This window comes from Ylistrum balloti, unplaced genomic scaffold, assembly GCF_031769215.1.
Source record: "Ylistrum balloti isolate Yb309-2 unplaced genomic scaffold, AGI_CSIRO_Ybal_v1 Utg370050, whole genome shotgun sequence".
NCBI classification, from domain to species: Eukaryota; Metazoa; Mollusca; class Bivalvia; order Pectinida; family Pectinidae; genus Ylistrum; species Ylistrum balloti.
The window spans coordinates 695,634-711,285 of NW_026782103.1; the positions used below are offsets into that span (position 1 = coordinate 695,634).

General features: G+C 37.2%; 1 protein-coding gene across 1 annotated transcript; it reads left to right on the top strand.

Annotated features, from left to right (window-relative positions):
• The first annotated feature begins 4,417 nt into the window (after nucleotides 1-4,417).
• On the top strand, nucleotides 4,418-15,355 carry LOC132549224 (uncharacterized). Its single transcript, XM_060213138.1, has 3 exons — nucleotides 4,418-4,633; nucleotides 10,214-11,956; nucleotides 11,987-15,355. The coding sequence occupies exons 1-3, from the start codon at nucleotides 4,418-4,420 to the stop codon at nucleotides 15,353-15,355; spliced, it is 5,328 nt and encodes a 1,775-aa protein (XP_060069121.1).
• The last annotated feature ends 297 nt before the right edge of the window (nucleotides 15,356-15,652 follow it).

A 15,652-nucleotide genomic window follows, 5' to 3' on the forward strand; every position in this document is an offset into this window, starting at 1 on the left:
CAGAAATAATGTTTTTGTCTTTGTCCCAATACAGAATTCTTCTATTAAGAACAGATATAAACAATTTACCCATTGCAACTAACCAAAGTTATGCCTCTATAATTACCTCTGTCGTTAACAATGTTTTTGGATTAGACTTAGATATTCTAACTCTAGACCACTACGTCCATAACGTCCTTTTAGTTCCGTTTTAAACACCTGCTATTCTGAAATAAACAATGTATACATCATTCACATTGAAATATCATGCATCGAAAAAACCCAACTATTTAGCGCACTTGGAATCTGCTTTAAAGTTTTCGGCCCCGAAACCAGTGCAGATTGATGGTCTATGTTATCCACAATCGGCAAATTATAATTGTTTACTAAATTATAGTTTCAGTAAGGAGACCAATTGGAATGGATTTGTTTTTAGAACATGAGGCTGTTTTGACCAAAATATAATATAAAGTTGCTTAAAATACATATTGTTGAATGTTTTGTAGGGAACAAAAGTGTTTTTGTACATGATTTTAATAGGATGTTGCAGTAAAATTTATATTACGTTTGAATTCCATATTCATCAACACTTCGTATATATATATCATCTAATATTATCATGTGGAATCTTTTTTTTATAATTTAAACAATAACATTGTCTTACCTTAGTTAGATATAATATATTGCTTTCTACTTTGTAAATTTACTCACTTATAATCGATTACAAGCCGAATACATCTCCCTCCTTATGGAAGTTTACGTAAATTATAAGACAGCATTTGTCTTTGTCCAGTGTGGTCAGATTGTCTATAGGGAATGACACTAAAGGAACATACAATTTATAAATCAAGATAACGTATGTGACGGAACCTCGAGACACGACACGTTTGATCGTCTGCCATCCATACATCACTGTGGGGATGACTTTGCAGTTACCGAGCCACTTACAGTAAGTACTACAAAGAAAAGAAAATATTGTCGGTGTCTTGGAACATGTTGCCCCCTTCCCCTCCCCTCCCCCTCCTCCCTGCCGTGGCACCACACAAATAGACAAAAATACAAATTTGATACTACCCGAATTATGAAGATTAATATCAAAGTATGATATTGAGAGATGAGCTGAAGTGACCTCATACTCACGGCGAACAATACTTGGTATTTGCCACGATGAATATGTGGTTGTTGGCACGATCTCATTTTACACAATCGCACGTGCGGTATCTCTGTTATCATCAATAGTTGTGACGTCACAGGTTTACTTGTGTGATGACGACATTCTCTGTCAACAAAGTTTATCGATAATGATTAATTGAATAGGGAATTTGATAGATCAATGGTGTACACTTTGTAACTTTTAAGACGGCTTCCAGCCAGCTGTATTTAGGTCACGTGACCTTTAGATTAAATGTTGAGCAAAGATCCCGTTTTGACGTACTTATTTTGAATAACTCGATCTCGGAAACAAATTCGTTGGATAAAAAATACTCTAAAGCATAACTTAAAAACACAAAGAAATCTTAACCTAACAAGAATAGTGACATCGATGTTGATTTCTGTCGATTTAGGACTGTATAGTGTACAGCTGGAACCAAAAGTAACCAAGATAGGACCTTAAAGGGCAAGTGTCACTTCTCGAACACGGTAACTTTAAGCTGACCATGGGCTAACCAATCCTTACTTTAACCTCTGCTGATTCACAAGTCGAAAGAAATTCTATTCATTGTACTTGATAATGCAACAGCAACGATCATATTCGCTTGTTTTTGAGACGAGAAATATTAAAACATTTAATTGGTATATGAAAATTCATGAGCAAAGAGTTTTCATGAAATTTTACAGGGAAACCAAATCTGCATAGTGTAGTTAACGTCATTGTTTCACTGTTATGTTTAAATCTTCAGATTTGTTTATAAAGCCGATATTCACAACTTCAAAAATGGATATCTTTATTACAAGATTCTGAAAATTCTTTTAGTTACTAAGTTAACCTGTTTGTTCCGTTGTTCTCTACATTAGACTAAATCGAAAGCATGACATTACTTACTTGGATTGACAAGATTTTACATGGTGGTGGTTGTCGATGAAGCAGAAGACGCTTACTCTTTCGGAGCACCCGGATTTGACAATCGTTCTGTTTAGAAGATAGATAGAAATATCACGTGACCCCTCTATAGTGTAAACAGAATGATATATTTTACCTAATATAATTAATACCCAGAAAACCATTCAGTATTACTCACATCTAAACATGATATTTCCGTGTCAACTTACATCGTTTAGAATTCTCATTAATTTAAATTGATCAACATTTACTCTTTACGCTTACTCTTCCGAAACACCTGGTCTTATTATCCTTGTACTTTTCAGGAATCTCCGTGAAAATCTGCTTTTGTTCAGATTTTGCACTTGTTTTATTGTATTTGTGTTTGTGTTATGATGGCATGTTGATATCTTCTTGTTGTTCTTACAAAGAACGTGTCAAACTGGAGAGGCATTATGTATTGAAAGGTCATTCTCTCGTTATAGATAGTAAAATTGTAGGTCTCTGTGTGGATTACAAAGACAGTGCGAAGAAAAAAAGGCATTAAGCATTGAAAGGCCGTTAAAACTCCACTCGCCTGTCAGAATGATGTCCACCTACGCCGTCCACAGGTGCAATGGTCAGTGGTCAGTCGGGCCGGTGTACTGTGTTTTCCTTAACTGTAAGCATCAACTTCATTAAGTACTGTCTTTATTTCCTTTGATTTATATAAGTGACGTACATATTCTCGAGATACGTTCAGGACAACCAGTCCAATAGGGTTGGTATGCACTCACAATGACAATGGAAGTTTCGCATAGTCAATATATGTAATTTCAGTGCCAACATAATCTTAGTGTTAAACGAAGACATTGTTGTCTATAGCGGGTTCGTAAACAATATCTTCTGATATACAACAGAGGTTAAGATTACACAGTTTGTATTGTAAATGAATTCATTCTTGTAGTTATAAAATATTCCTGTTTGTAAACGGGACCATTGATGTTATGGTACGTTTTAGGAAGTCTTGATGTTCCACGATTGTAAACAAAGCAACAAATAAATAAATAAATAAATAAATAAAGTAGAAAAATAATAAATCAAATAAGACAAATAAATTTAAAAAAAAAAACCCGCACAAACAGATTATTTGTACTGTTTACGAATTCTACGATATTTTGCGTTCAACACTATAATTCTTCAACAACTATTTCAACATATTCTTTCCCAGTGATAAGGTGATAGTTTTAAGTTGTGTAACGTATTTATATATCATTGATCTTCATACATCATCACTCTAATATGTGACGTCATTCACTGACGTGGCCTCGACATTGAGAAAAAAATTAAGATATGCCAGGAAGAAAGTTTTTTCTTTCTTTTAAAATGCTAGATTATCAAGTGTTTTGCAATGTGAGAACAGGTTATAAAAAACGTCTTTCTTTGTTACATGGTAAAGTGTCCTTGTTTATCAGAAAGTAATAATTAAAAAACTATATATTTGCGTGATACGCCTATCATTAATATTCTGCAGAGAAGAAAAAAAAATCTGGTTGATAATTTTCTTTTTGAATAATTACTTCTGACATGTCCTATTGCGGTTCATGACGCCGACAGTGACTGGTCAGTGTGAAGACTACTGGACATGACCTTGTCATTAGTACCTGTTAGTGTTGTTTTATAGATATCAAATAGTCCGTTGAACACTACGGTACAATTAGCAGGCGACTGGACCGCAATTCTAGTTGATATGTTTAATGAACCATTGTGTTCGATATGCTTTACTTGCTTATCATTCAATGCTTGACCAATCACGTGAGTGATTACCAATGACGCATCCTAAACGAAAAAATCCAACATATCGGCATGCGGAAATGAAATCATTGCTTAATATCTTGTCGAAATGAATTCGTGTGTTTCCGTCGTCGGTCGGAAACGCCCGATGGTTGACGGATATACGCGAAAGATCTAGTCAAGGCCATTTATCTCCATCACGCTCTATTTGACAGCCGGCCTTGTCTACAAAGCGACATTTACAACGTGCATCGGCAGATTGTTTTTGCAATGACTTTATAACTCGTAAAGATCACAAAGACTTATGGGAGTTCAGTGGAATAATCTGAGACGTTAGAACGCCACTTGTCGCTGGAAACGTCGAAGCTGTTTGTCTCGGAAGACATTTTGCACGTATTTTTTTTAAAATATGTGTAAAATCTGAGAAGAAAATTCAGCTTTTAATGAAATATCGTATCAGTTTCAAATGCAGCAATTGATAAATTATCCATTCGGAACATAAAGACTTCAACGTTAAATTGTTAAAGGAATCGAAATCATGGCACGTTACTGTTATTAAATATTGTAAATATTTCTATTAATTTTTCTAACTACTGCGTCTTGGAACAAAACGAAAGGAATTCGATGGAAGTGGATGGAAATATAAGCTTACGATTGAAAAGTCGAATGGCATTCTGGATAGTGATCCTGGTATTTTCTCTAGTTTTACCGGATGGAGTATTTACTAGCCATATGTCCACCATCGACGAGCGCACTGGCATCAGTCCTCGTGACAGTGCAACAAATACCCGGATGTCAAGTAGAAATACCCGGACTAGGAGCGGAATACAAACTGCAGCGGTAGGTTTTTAAGTTATTCATCCTTCTGTCTAAGTCGGCTTAAGTCCAAGCTTAAGTCTTACTATTACAGCTAGACAAATCATACAGTATAAAGACACAATTATTGATTTTAAACACGGACATGAAACAAATGGTCTGGATGATGCAAATAAATGAAGACAGATTTTCTGCAAATTAAACCCTCAATGCTGTAACATACTTTTAGCAAAGCCGACCTGTTTATCAAACTTAGATAGATCTGAAATAATTATACCGAAATATTCACAGGTTATTTAATGTATTTCACAAATCAATATTAAATATTAAAAGTATCAATTAACTGAATCGGGTAAATTCATCAGAAAATATCATATGCATTTTAAACATTACTTTCATTGTGGTTTTAAGTATCTAATAACGACGTTGTCTCTTTTCTGTTAAAGTCGATAACTAAAGCAAGTGGCAAAAACAAAACGAGGAACATTCCTCGAAATTTTTCGTAGAGATTTAACGAAACAAGTTCGAGTTCCGAATGACTGAGCTAGTAATAGCTAGGAATGATTTTTCCACAGTAGTTTTGAAACCTAATACAGCTATAACATAAAAAATAGTACGATAATCAGTTCCAAATGGCAAAGCTAGAGAAATATAGGAATGATTTTTTTTCCACAGCAGTTTTGAAACCTATACATAGAATAAGAGAGGATTTCTTAAATCTCTTTATATCAAATATTCTGAACATTTGTAACTTAATTGGTGTTTTTTTCTGGTATTTCAAAACAAAAGAAAAATCGGTTCAATCCATGGACATTCTTGTATACCGCTTACATTCATGCAAGAAAATACTTATTAAAAGTTCACTACCAACCCCCTTTCTCTTGCTTTTCAATAAGTCTCTCCTTTTGTCTTCTCTCGGTATTTGAATAACGTTTATGCTGGGTAGTGCTCATTAATGACCATAACTAAACGTTCTTTTTTCTGACATTATTATGTATCACAGTTTCCCTACACCTGTTTGTAGCCGCCTGGTCGCGATTCTTTGTTTCGAAATATATTTAAAATTCACGATACATTTACTGATTCTAAAAAAACGTACTTTTATTCAAAGAGAGGCTTGTAACAAGAACTGTATATTGAGTTATGGAACGTCATTCCGTATCAAAATCATTATTTGAAATTAACATATTCACTTATTGACAAAGATCAATATGTAAATCCGGAAATAGTGAAGAAAAATCCCAGGACATATTTAGGTCAGTCTTAGGAAATACGAGAAAAAGATTTAGGGGTATGAAAATATATTTCTTCATAAAAAAAATGCTTTAGTTTAAAGCTGGAGTAAAGTTTGTAAAGTTACGTTGATGTCAGATGCTGATGTTGTTTGTATATGTAACAATGCTGGAGTGCTAGTATGGCTGCAAGTTATACATATATATTTAGCGTGATTGTGTTACTTAGTGTCTATCTTTGTTAAGATATAGTGTGCAACTCAAAATGCTATGTGTTTAGTGGTGAAAATGATGAATGACTATTCTCAGTAAGTGTGTGACGGTGGGAGTTATATACTGATAGTATATATGAATCTATTTATTCCTCATGTGTTTTTCGATAAATAAAAAATAAAAAAAAAGTATGTAAAGTAAGCAAATCGATATCCGAGAAATTAAACTTAATGTGCAATTTTGAAAAGAACGAAATTGTCATGTCCATGGGAAATGAAACATTTTTTTCCCGAGAAAACATATATTTATTTGATAGAGTTTGAACGAAGACTCAACATATATTATTGAAATATGATACTGTTATCAACCAATGGAAATACAATGTCGACAAAAAAAATCGTTAAAACGGTAACTTGTCAAAATTTATATCAAAACTTATGAAAATAAATATGAAAAATTCCATTGAATTAAAACTGGAATTGTGAATAAAGTTATCAATTTTTAAAAAAAATTTAAAACCAATACTCTGCAAACATTGAAAAAGATGTCACATGACTTTGCTGACATCTGCTATTTGTAAACTGTTACATGGTTGGTTTCACACATCGGCAGTGTGCAACTTGATATTTTTTCCGGAAATCACACCCTCTACCGGAATCGGCTGAAATGTTCGATAATTTGCCATGTCCTATTGTTTACTTGTATGTATCAACATTGAATTACGTCCGCAACATAAAATGTCAATGTGTTCTTTTTACGTAATCAAAAACATGACCAATTAATCTCCCGCCATAATTGTCAGCGCGTGACATGGGAATATACACCTAGAACAACTGTCCACACACAAAGTGATTACGTCAATGACGTAATCGTTTTATGTGTTGACATCTTGCGTAGACATTGCAAAATATGCCGGTTATTTTCACATTTCCAGAGCGTTTTCATTGAAACCGATTCCTTCTCTCATCTCACATAATCTCGACATGACTTTGGCTTACATTGAGTAAGAATTAGATTTTGATGATGCCACTGTGAAAATTGTCTACTATCATTTTCAATACTTGATACAACAGTTATGTAACAGCGGTCATTATTTATTTCAACGTCTCCGCTAGGAATCAAACCTGGGACCCCTTGCTTACTAGTCTGACGCTCAACCAATCGAGCTAAAGAGAAGGTATCCCTAGCCGAGTTGTATATTGCGGCTAGTATTTTACCAGGGTTACAGTAATTACAAATAACACAGCGCACAAAGGAACTTTAATATAACATAATTAAACAACCCCTCCCTCTCCCCACCCCACCCCGTCTTATCGGATTACTATTAAATTATAAAAGGAAAAAAAAAAAAGAAAAAAAGTAAAATTTAAAAAAGCCGGATTTTAGCTTTGAGAATAAAAAAACCTTAATTCTAAAATTCCAGGCGATACATATGATAAAGATAAGAATTAAGATACGTGTAATCCTTATGGGTTTGTGTATGTAAAGGAATACAGAATGTAGATGTTTCTGCGCTTTCTAAGAAGGCATTGATATGGTGACCCAATATATTATAATATATTGTAAATATTTGTCTAATCGTTAGGTATAGTGATAGGTAATTTCTAACACAGATTTCCATTGTGTCGTCAATGAAGCAAAAGACGCTTCATCTTCCAGAACGCCATGTGTCATTATTATATTTCATTACATATTTTCCACTCAAATTTTTTTTTTTATATTTCGCTCTCATTTCAACGATTGTGAGTTTGGCTTTAGATTTGGTTAAGATATCGCTGTTTTGTTGATTCATCTCCATCTATGTCCTGTTTTTATCATGATTTAATCTAAATATTTTCCTAAATAATATACAATTCCAATGACTGTTTACTTGGTCTCGTTTCCTAAATCAACATGCTGATATAACGGTATGCTTATATGAGAAGTATTGTGTACCTATGACAGAAACAGTCGGTTTAGATTCTGAATTTGGATTAAGATTTTTTTGTATGTGTATTCTCCTGTAGTGATAATTATGGATTCCTATTTTCTACGTTTTATCTCTATTGATGTCCATTTTAGCACTAGTATATTCGAATCGGCTTATTTGACTGACTATAATTGGAGAATAACAACTATCTGATAAAGAAGGCCACGTTGTGTTTTATTTTATCTCGATATATTGATATATTAACCCGAAATTTCGAGATAGCAATGCGAAATTTTGAAATAGCAACTCGAAATTTAGAGATAGCAACTCGAAACTTCGAGTTAGTAATATGAAATTTTGAGTTCGTATGTCGAAATTTCGAGATATTAACCCGAAAATTCGTGATAACAACTCGAAATTTCGACTTACTAACTCAAGATTTCGGATTACTAACTCAAAATTTCGGATTACTAACTCGAAATTTCGAGCAAAAATAAACTACAACGTGGTCGGAATATGCTTCTGTACATTTCTATCTATATGTCATTCTTAATTCGTTTACTGTTTGTTTCGTGAACATTTGAATTCATAAGCTATGAGTAATCACGAATCCAACGAAAAATAAAACTCCTCCGAAAATGAATAGTTTAACAGTAACTGTGTTGCAGATACATATAAGGTGTAAGTCATATATATTGCACAGGAAATTGAATTCATAAATTTGTATAACAATAATACAAAGTTCATTATAAAATATTTCATAACTTCTAAGTCTAACTGATAGGTTCGCATATTTTTACCCATCCTGACGGACATCAACCAGTTTCATTCAGAGTCCGTATTTTGCTACGTCGTCCACTTTTTTATTTATAATCGTCCTTGATATTTTATCTATTGTGATTTACCTGTACACATTTTAGTCTTAAGTCCCCAAATTTCTATTTATTTCCCTCGAAAGTTTATCTTTTCTCTCTCTCTCTCTCTCTCTCTCTCTTTTTTTTTACATTATTTCTTTATTTTCTTCTTCTTTTATTTAGTGCAATTTGGCGCTGAAGAAAATGTATTGATGTCCACTCTATACTGTAAAATCCTGTATTTTGGTAGTCCTCAGATTTCGTGGTTTCGTGATTTTGTAGATAAATTTTACAATCTTAACTAGTAACATAATCAATGTAAATATTTATATTTTATGTAGAGTATCTTAAAAATAAACAAAAATAAATCCCTCAAGAAATCTTTACAGTATATACGAATCCGGAACATTTTCCTATACACTTCTAATATTAGCCATTCATTGATACACTACTCAATCAAAGTCAGCATGACGTTTGTTTTATAGCAGCTGGTCAATATATGTTATATCGATTTATTGATATCGATGGACATTGGACACAGACTTTGGCGCCATGTAGACATGGTGTATATAAGTTATTAATGGATCTGCCTGTATACAGAAATAGCTCAAGCATGATATAACAAAATACTGACTATCGTCTGTCTGGGCATATTGTCAATTTGACCTAGATATATGATTTGTGAAGTTTTGATTTTAAAGTCGACCCGTTATTAAAATTCATCTTGGTGTTAACTTTGTAATATACATCACCAGAAGTTTTATTTTAAAGCATATTAATTAGCAATATGATTAGATAACAGTTGCCAAATGATGAGAATAACATAACAGCTTTGTGTAATAAAAAACTTTTTTTTCTATGAGGAATTACATCCCTATGACTTCGAGACCTTAGTAAAGATGACCCTATGCCTTCATTCCAAAGATATATGAATTACTGTTTATTTCATCTCGTCTAAATTTCTGTTTACAACAAAACTACAAATAAAAAAAACTTACAAAGCTCGTTTAGTACCAGACTAAAAGGAATGAAACGTAGCATGTGATAAATACACTAGGCTCGTACAACACTGTAAAGTACCTTCATGTTATGGGGAATTATCTTCAAGACATTTTGTTTCGTTACGATTCGAATTTCCCGAAAAATCATAATTCTGCCATTACGTTTCCATTGTGACATACTTCCACAGTCCATAGAGTGCAATGCATTAGATTTGTCCTATTCATTTAAAGTTACTTTTCCGAATCCGCTTCTGTCGATCTATTATACAGATTTTTAAATCCGGGTTATTGTTCCTATAGCTTTTCTCGATAGGTTTGTAGTCTCATCTATCCGTGATGCCTTGTTATAGACAGTTAATGTTGGTTTTTAAATATATTTTCTTTGCATTTTGCAGAGCTCTAGCCGATCAAGTGGTCGTTTAGAAGATCAAAGGGGAACCAACCGATGTTTTCCAGGACGAACGTGTGATCAGACACCTGCTCGAACGAGATCATCTGTACGGACACAGGGGCGTGTTGTCCCAACATCACAGGGATCACAAAGAAGGACACCATCATTGTCGTCACGTACAAGAGTTGCATCTCGGACCAGTGGATCGTCAGGTGCAAGCGGTTCGTCACGCACGAGTGCGTCGTCAAGAGCTAGCGTGTCGTCACGTGCGAGAGCATCACCTCGCACTGTAGCTGTGTCTCGTGAACCAGCACGTACAGCTGTTTCTCGTGGACCAGCACGTACAGCTGTAGCAGTGAGGGATCGTGTGACGTCACGTGGTAGTATTTCATCTCGTGGAGGCGTTGCTAACACGCCTGCGCGTGAGGGTGTTGCTGTACGATCAAGATTGTCTTCTCGTTCTGGTGTGTCGTCTCGTGTGTCTTCACGAGCGGGTGGATCTTCAGTGGCGAGATTCCCCCAACGTAGTGAACAATTACGCCCGACTGATTCGTCTCGGAGCAGTGCACGTAGTTCATCTTCATCAGGAGTTGCAGTGCGTGATCCGTCTTCCACCGGAACGCGAGTTTCATCACGTGGTATGTCGCGTGGATCATCGTTGCGGTCATCTTCCTCGCGAGCCTCATCTTCACAGGCCGGCACAACATCAAGGGACTCGTCACGCGGGACCTCCAAACTGTCATCACGTGGTAGTTCTGTAGGGGTGAATAGGGTATCCTCTCGATTAAACTCAGGACAGACATCCTCACGTAGGAATACTGGTCAAAGGTCAAATAGAGTACAGCAAACACGAACATCATCTTCCCAAAGAATAAGAGGGAGTAATGAGCGAAGCCGCCAAAACACTCGTAGCGGTAATACTAATTCGGGATCCGGTATTGTTGGTAATAATGTTCTACCTCCATCAGTTAATAGATTTCTAAAAGAACTTAAAGCATCTATGCCGGCATCAGTAGGCGTTGGTGTCGGAATGAGTATGGCGAACGGAGCAAGTTCCACCAACACCAGACAATCTTCCGGGCGCAGATCTAGTTCATCTGGTTCAAGCTCTTCTGGTGGTAGCGGTATAGCAGTGAATCAACGTGTGTCTGAAAGTAGTTCTAGGAGAGCATCACCTGGTCAAAGGTTTGGCAGTCGAGGACCTCAGAGAGTCATATCTGTCGACAGGATACAGCCAATTATTCGGCCAACATTTAATGACGCTGGGTTAGGTATCAATGACCCGCAATTCGCAATTCAAGACAATTTGCTACAGACAGATGGACTTATTTCGAATGGTTTTTCGTCTGACCCTCAGGATGTATCCGTATCCGGAAATAACAATCAAGCTAGTCCCTCCATGGCAATAAATGATCTTTTATCACAAAATTCACTTGATCTTGCTGTACCATTATCAACGAGAAATCAGCCCATAATTCATAATCTGGATCAGTTTGTGTCGCGTCAACAAAACCAGATTGCTCCAGACATCCCTCAGACATTTTCACAAGGTCCTATCATTGGTATACACGATCACGTTACCAACGGCAGGACGGCTGTTGGTGTAATGAACGATCAGATGCAAACAAACGATCAAAGGATCGTCACAGATATGCAAGGAATACAGACTCAAACACGACCAGTCGACTCAGTCGTTAGTATTAGACAGAATGTTTTAAACACTGGTCAAGGACAGGGTCAAATGTCAGTACAGGGTCAAATATCAGGACAGTTTCAGACAGAATCCGTAGCCGTTGATCCTATCCTTAGGAATGATCAGATTATTCAAGGCAATTCAGCAAGTAATGTTTTCGGACACGTGGTTCAGAGCCAGGGTCATTCGCCAGTTCAACAAGTGCAACAATCCATTCAACCAACCCAGGACTTATCATGGCAACACCAACATCAGAGTCAACAAGCTCAACCGACATTTGTCAACAGTAACAATGAGGGCGTAATGCAGCCAATAATTGGTTCAAACACAATGCAAATCCCTCAACAGCCTCTGAGCCCCCAAGCAGCCATTGCTGGTATTCCATTGCAAGAGACTAGGAATGCAGGAACATTCGATCTTCGACCAACATTAGGATCCAGCATTATACACAATATCCATACGGGTGTTGCTCAGCCAGCAGGTGCAAGCATATCTATACAGTCTGGGAATCAGCCACAACAAACAGGCATTCAACAAAATCAAGTCCATACTCCTGTACATCACAGCGGACCAGTACAGCAACATATTGGAGTAAACCCCCAACAGCTTGGAATTCAGAACGGCGGATTAGAGCGACAATCTCTCGGGGTATCACAAACGCAAGTAGGTCCTACTCAAGTCGTTGGTGTGAATCAAAATCGATTTTCTTCAAACATTAATGACATGCAACAAAGTTTTCCGATTCCAAATGCGCCAGTGCAAGATCTTACTCAAGTTCAACAAGTTCAAGGTCAGGTGGCTCAAGGCCCAATCGTCATCGGAAGTCCTGGTTCTGCTGGTCAGTTTATTACACCTCAGCCACTGGACAAGTTACAAAGTCAAACGTTCCAAAATAACCATATACAAACTTCTGGTATCATTCATCAAAACCAAAATGTCAATCAAGCTTTAAATCCTCAATTGATATCAGGTCAAGTTCAATCAGTAATAAATAATCATGCTGGAGGGATGCCTGGGCAAGCTCCTGCATCACATTCGAATATACAGTCTCAGCAGCAACTGCTTCCGACAAGAGAGGAAGCCACCTTCACGCAACCATTACACCAAACAGTCAATCAACGAGCAGGTCTAGCGACTGGTGACTCAAATACACAACCGGTATCAAATATCTTAAATTCTAAACCACTGAATGCTCTTTCAGCTCATGTATTGAGCAGACTTGGAAATGCCCAGACGGTTCACGATATCCACAGAATTCTTACTGGTCAACCATCAAGTGTTGTAACCTCTAATCAATCCCCTACAGGTTCAGTTGGAACGATAGGTGGTCAGACATTCCACGGAATCGCACCGGCTGCCCCAGTGACTCAATCACCAAATAGCATGTCAACGCCTGATCCAAAGCGAATGGTCATCCAGATAGACCCTAACTCCAAAGGAGTGAAGATTGTCCCTGATGGAATGGGTGGAGTTAGAGTTATAAGTCTTCGTGAGGCAGTGACTGTTAGTCCTTTTGGTAACGAAAACCGGACAGGAATAATGGCTTTATACGATACACCGTCACAGGGTCCACAACCCCCCTTGTCTGTCCCTCTTGGTTCGGTCATCAACAGCCAAACAGTTTCGTTAAATACCGCCGTTAACAAAAAGCCAATTGCAAAGACTCCTATATATGGGGAAATGGAACCGGAAATAAACACAGGAGTTACTGATATTCCAGAAGAAATTGAGATAAATGGTACTAGTCTTGATGCGACGCCCCCAAATGCCGGTCTCGACGCTGGTGCACTACCAACCGCTCCAACTGTACCTTCTGCAGCTTTGCTACCTGTGACCGCAGCAATGATGCCTTCTACTGTTGTACCAACAACACCAAACACTCCTAAATTTCTGATAACCGATATCCTTGTTACCACCAACGAGTCAACAACCACAAAGAAACCGGTAAATGAAGACAACGATGAAGACGAGTCTAATAACACTGGTAGCGTGGAAACAATCAATATTATAGACCCGTTCTATGGAGGCATGCGACAAGATCTTGTACGGAACACCAATATGATACAAGATCTCATCAATAGGCTAGCGGTTATAGAGTATGGAAAGAACTTGCACGCAATGGACAAAGCACACAAGAAACAACAAGGTACAGAACTGGTGGTCAACAGTGTATTAAACGAATTAGTTAAACTTGAAAATAAAAGGTCTAATGAAAGTAAGACCCATCATGATTCTATCCATAGGAGATCAACTTACGGTACAACTCGTCAGACCAGATTTACTCGGAGTTCGACAACTCCTTCTCCGCCTGTTACGACACCGCCTATGAGTAACAGTTCTTACTTTCTGGCAAATAACGATACAAATCCTACTGCGAGCAATGACACTATGGTTAAACCCCTGTCTATTGAGGACATCCATTCGTTCTTGCATACATTGCCAAACAGTAATGATATTCTTAAAAGGTTGGCTGATATTTTCGCTAACAATAAATCGACTCCTGCAGCAGCCACGTCGAAGACGACACGAACAACAGTATCAACGACAACAACAACAAGTCGACATCAAACTTCACCTTATAATTCTACCCCAAATACCTCTAAGACAACGCGGCGAGTGTACCTTACTTCTGGTGTCACCAAACCAACAACTATCCGCGTTACTAAAGAGTATCTGGTACCAGAGGTGACGCACGAAAGCGGTCTACCTGCTCGATTTTCGTTGACCTCTGTTAACGGGGACATCAGTTTCGGGGATGAATCTGCGAGACGTTTGAACATGCTCCGTATACCTTCAAGTGGTCACTTCGACAGGACAAATAATCACAGATTTATGGACAGAATGCTGAAAACCACACGAAAAACTGAGCAGTTAACAACAACGACGGAGAAAACGGTAGTGACAACACCAGCACACACCGCAGTTTTTAGTCTGCAAAATGGACAGAAAAACAGCCATTTTGCTGTCTACGGCACACAGGTATGGGACAAAAGTGGTCAGCATCACGTTAAGGGACATAACAAAATCGACCATATTCATCATGGCCCGTCAAGTTACCAAAGGGAGACAACTGTAAGGTTTAGACCGAAGATTACAACAAGCAAAACAACTCACCTACCGGAAAGTAGACTAATGGTGACTGGTCGTCCAGGAAATCATCAACATACAACAGCCGCATTCTCCATTACCATGAAAAGCCCCACAGCTACTACGAATATTGAAAACCATTACAGAAGCGAACACTTACCAGGAAGTAACCTATTAGATATTTCTCCTTTCATGCCAATGTTTGGACAAGACATAATGCCAGTAGAAGAAAACAGGAAACGCATTGAACCGAACCTAAACAACATCTTTTCTGAGGCATTAAAAATACAGTCACCGAACGGAATGCAAATTAAACAACTTCCTAGGGCGAAGCGTACGTCGTCCGGTCGCCATACGATAGCATGACTGTCCTATATGTTATTCCCTGTACTAGCGTTACTATTGGTAGTTCTAGCGTTAGTACTTACAATGTGGCACAAAACTAAAGCCATGTTGTCATGGAAATATAAGTACACTAAGTTACAGTATAGTACAGAAGAGGAATCCTACATGTCAACTCGATGAAGCTGGTCACGGATTCATAATGAAATATTCTTTAGGCAAATGCCTTGTCGATCATATATTAACATCTCTGTAATGTCAATATTACATATGATACATATAGCAATATTTTCTTCGAACTTATAAAGCTATATGGAAAAC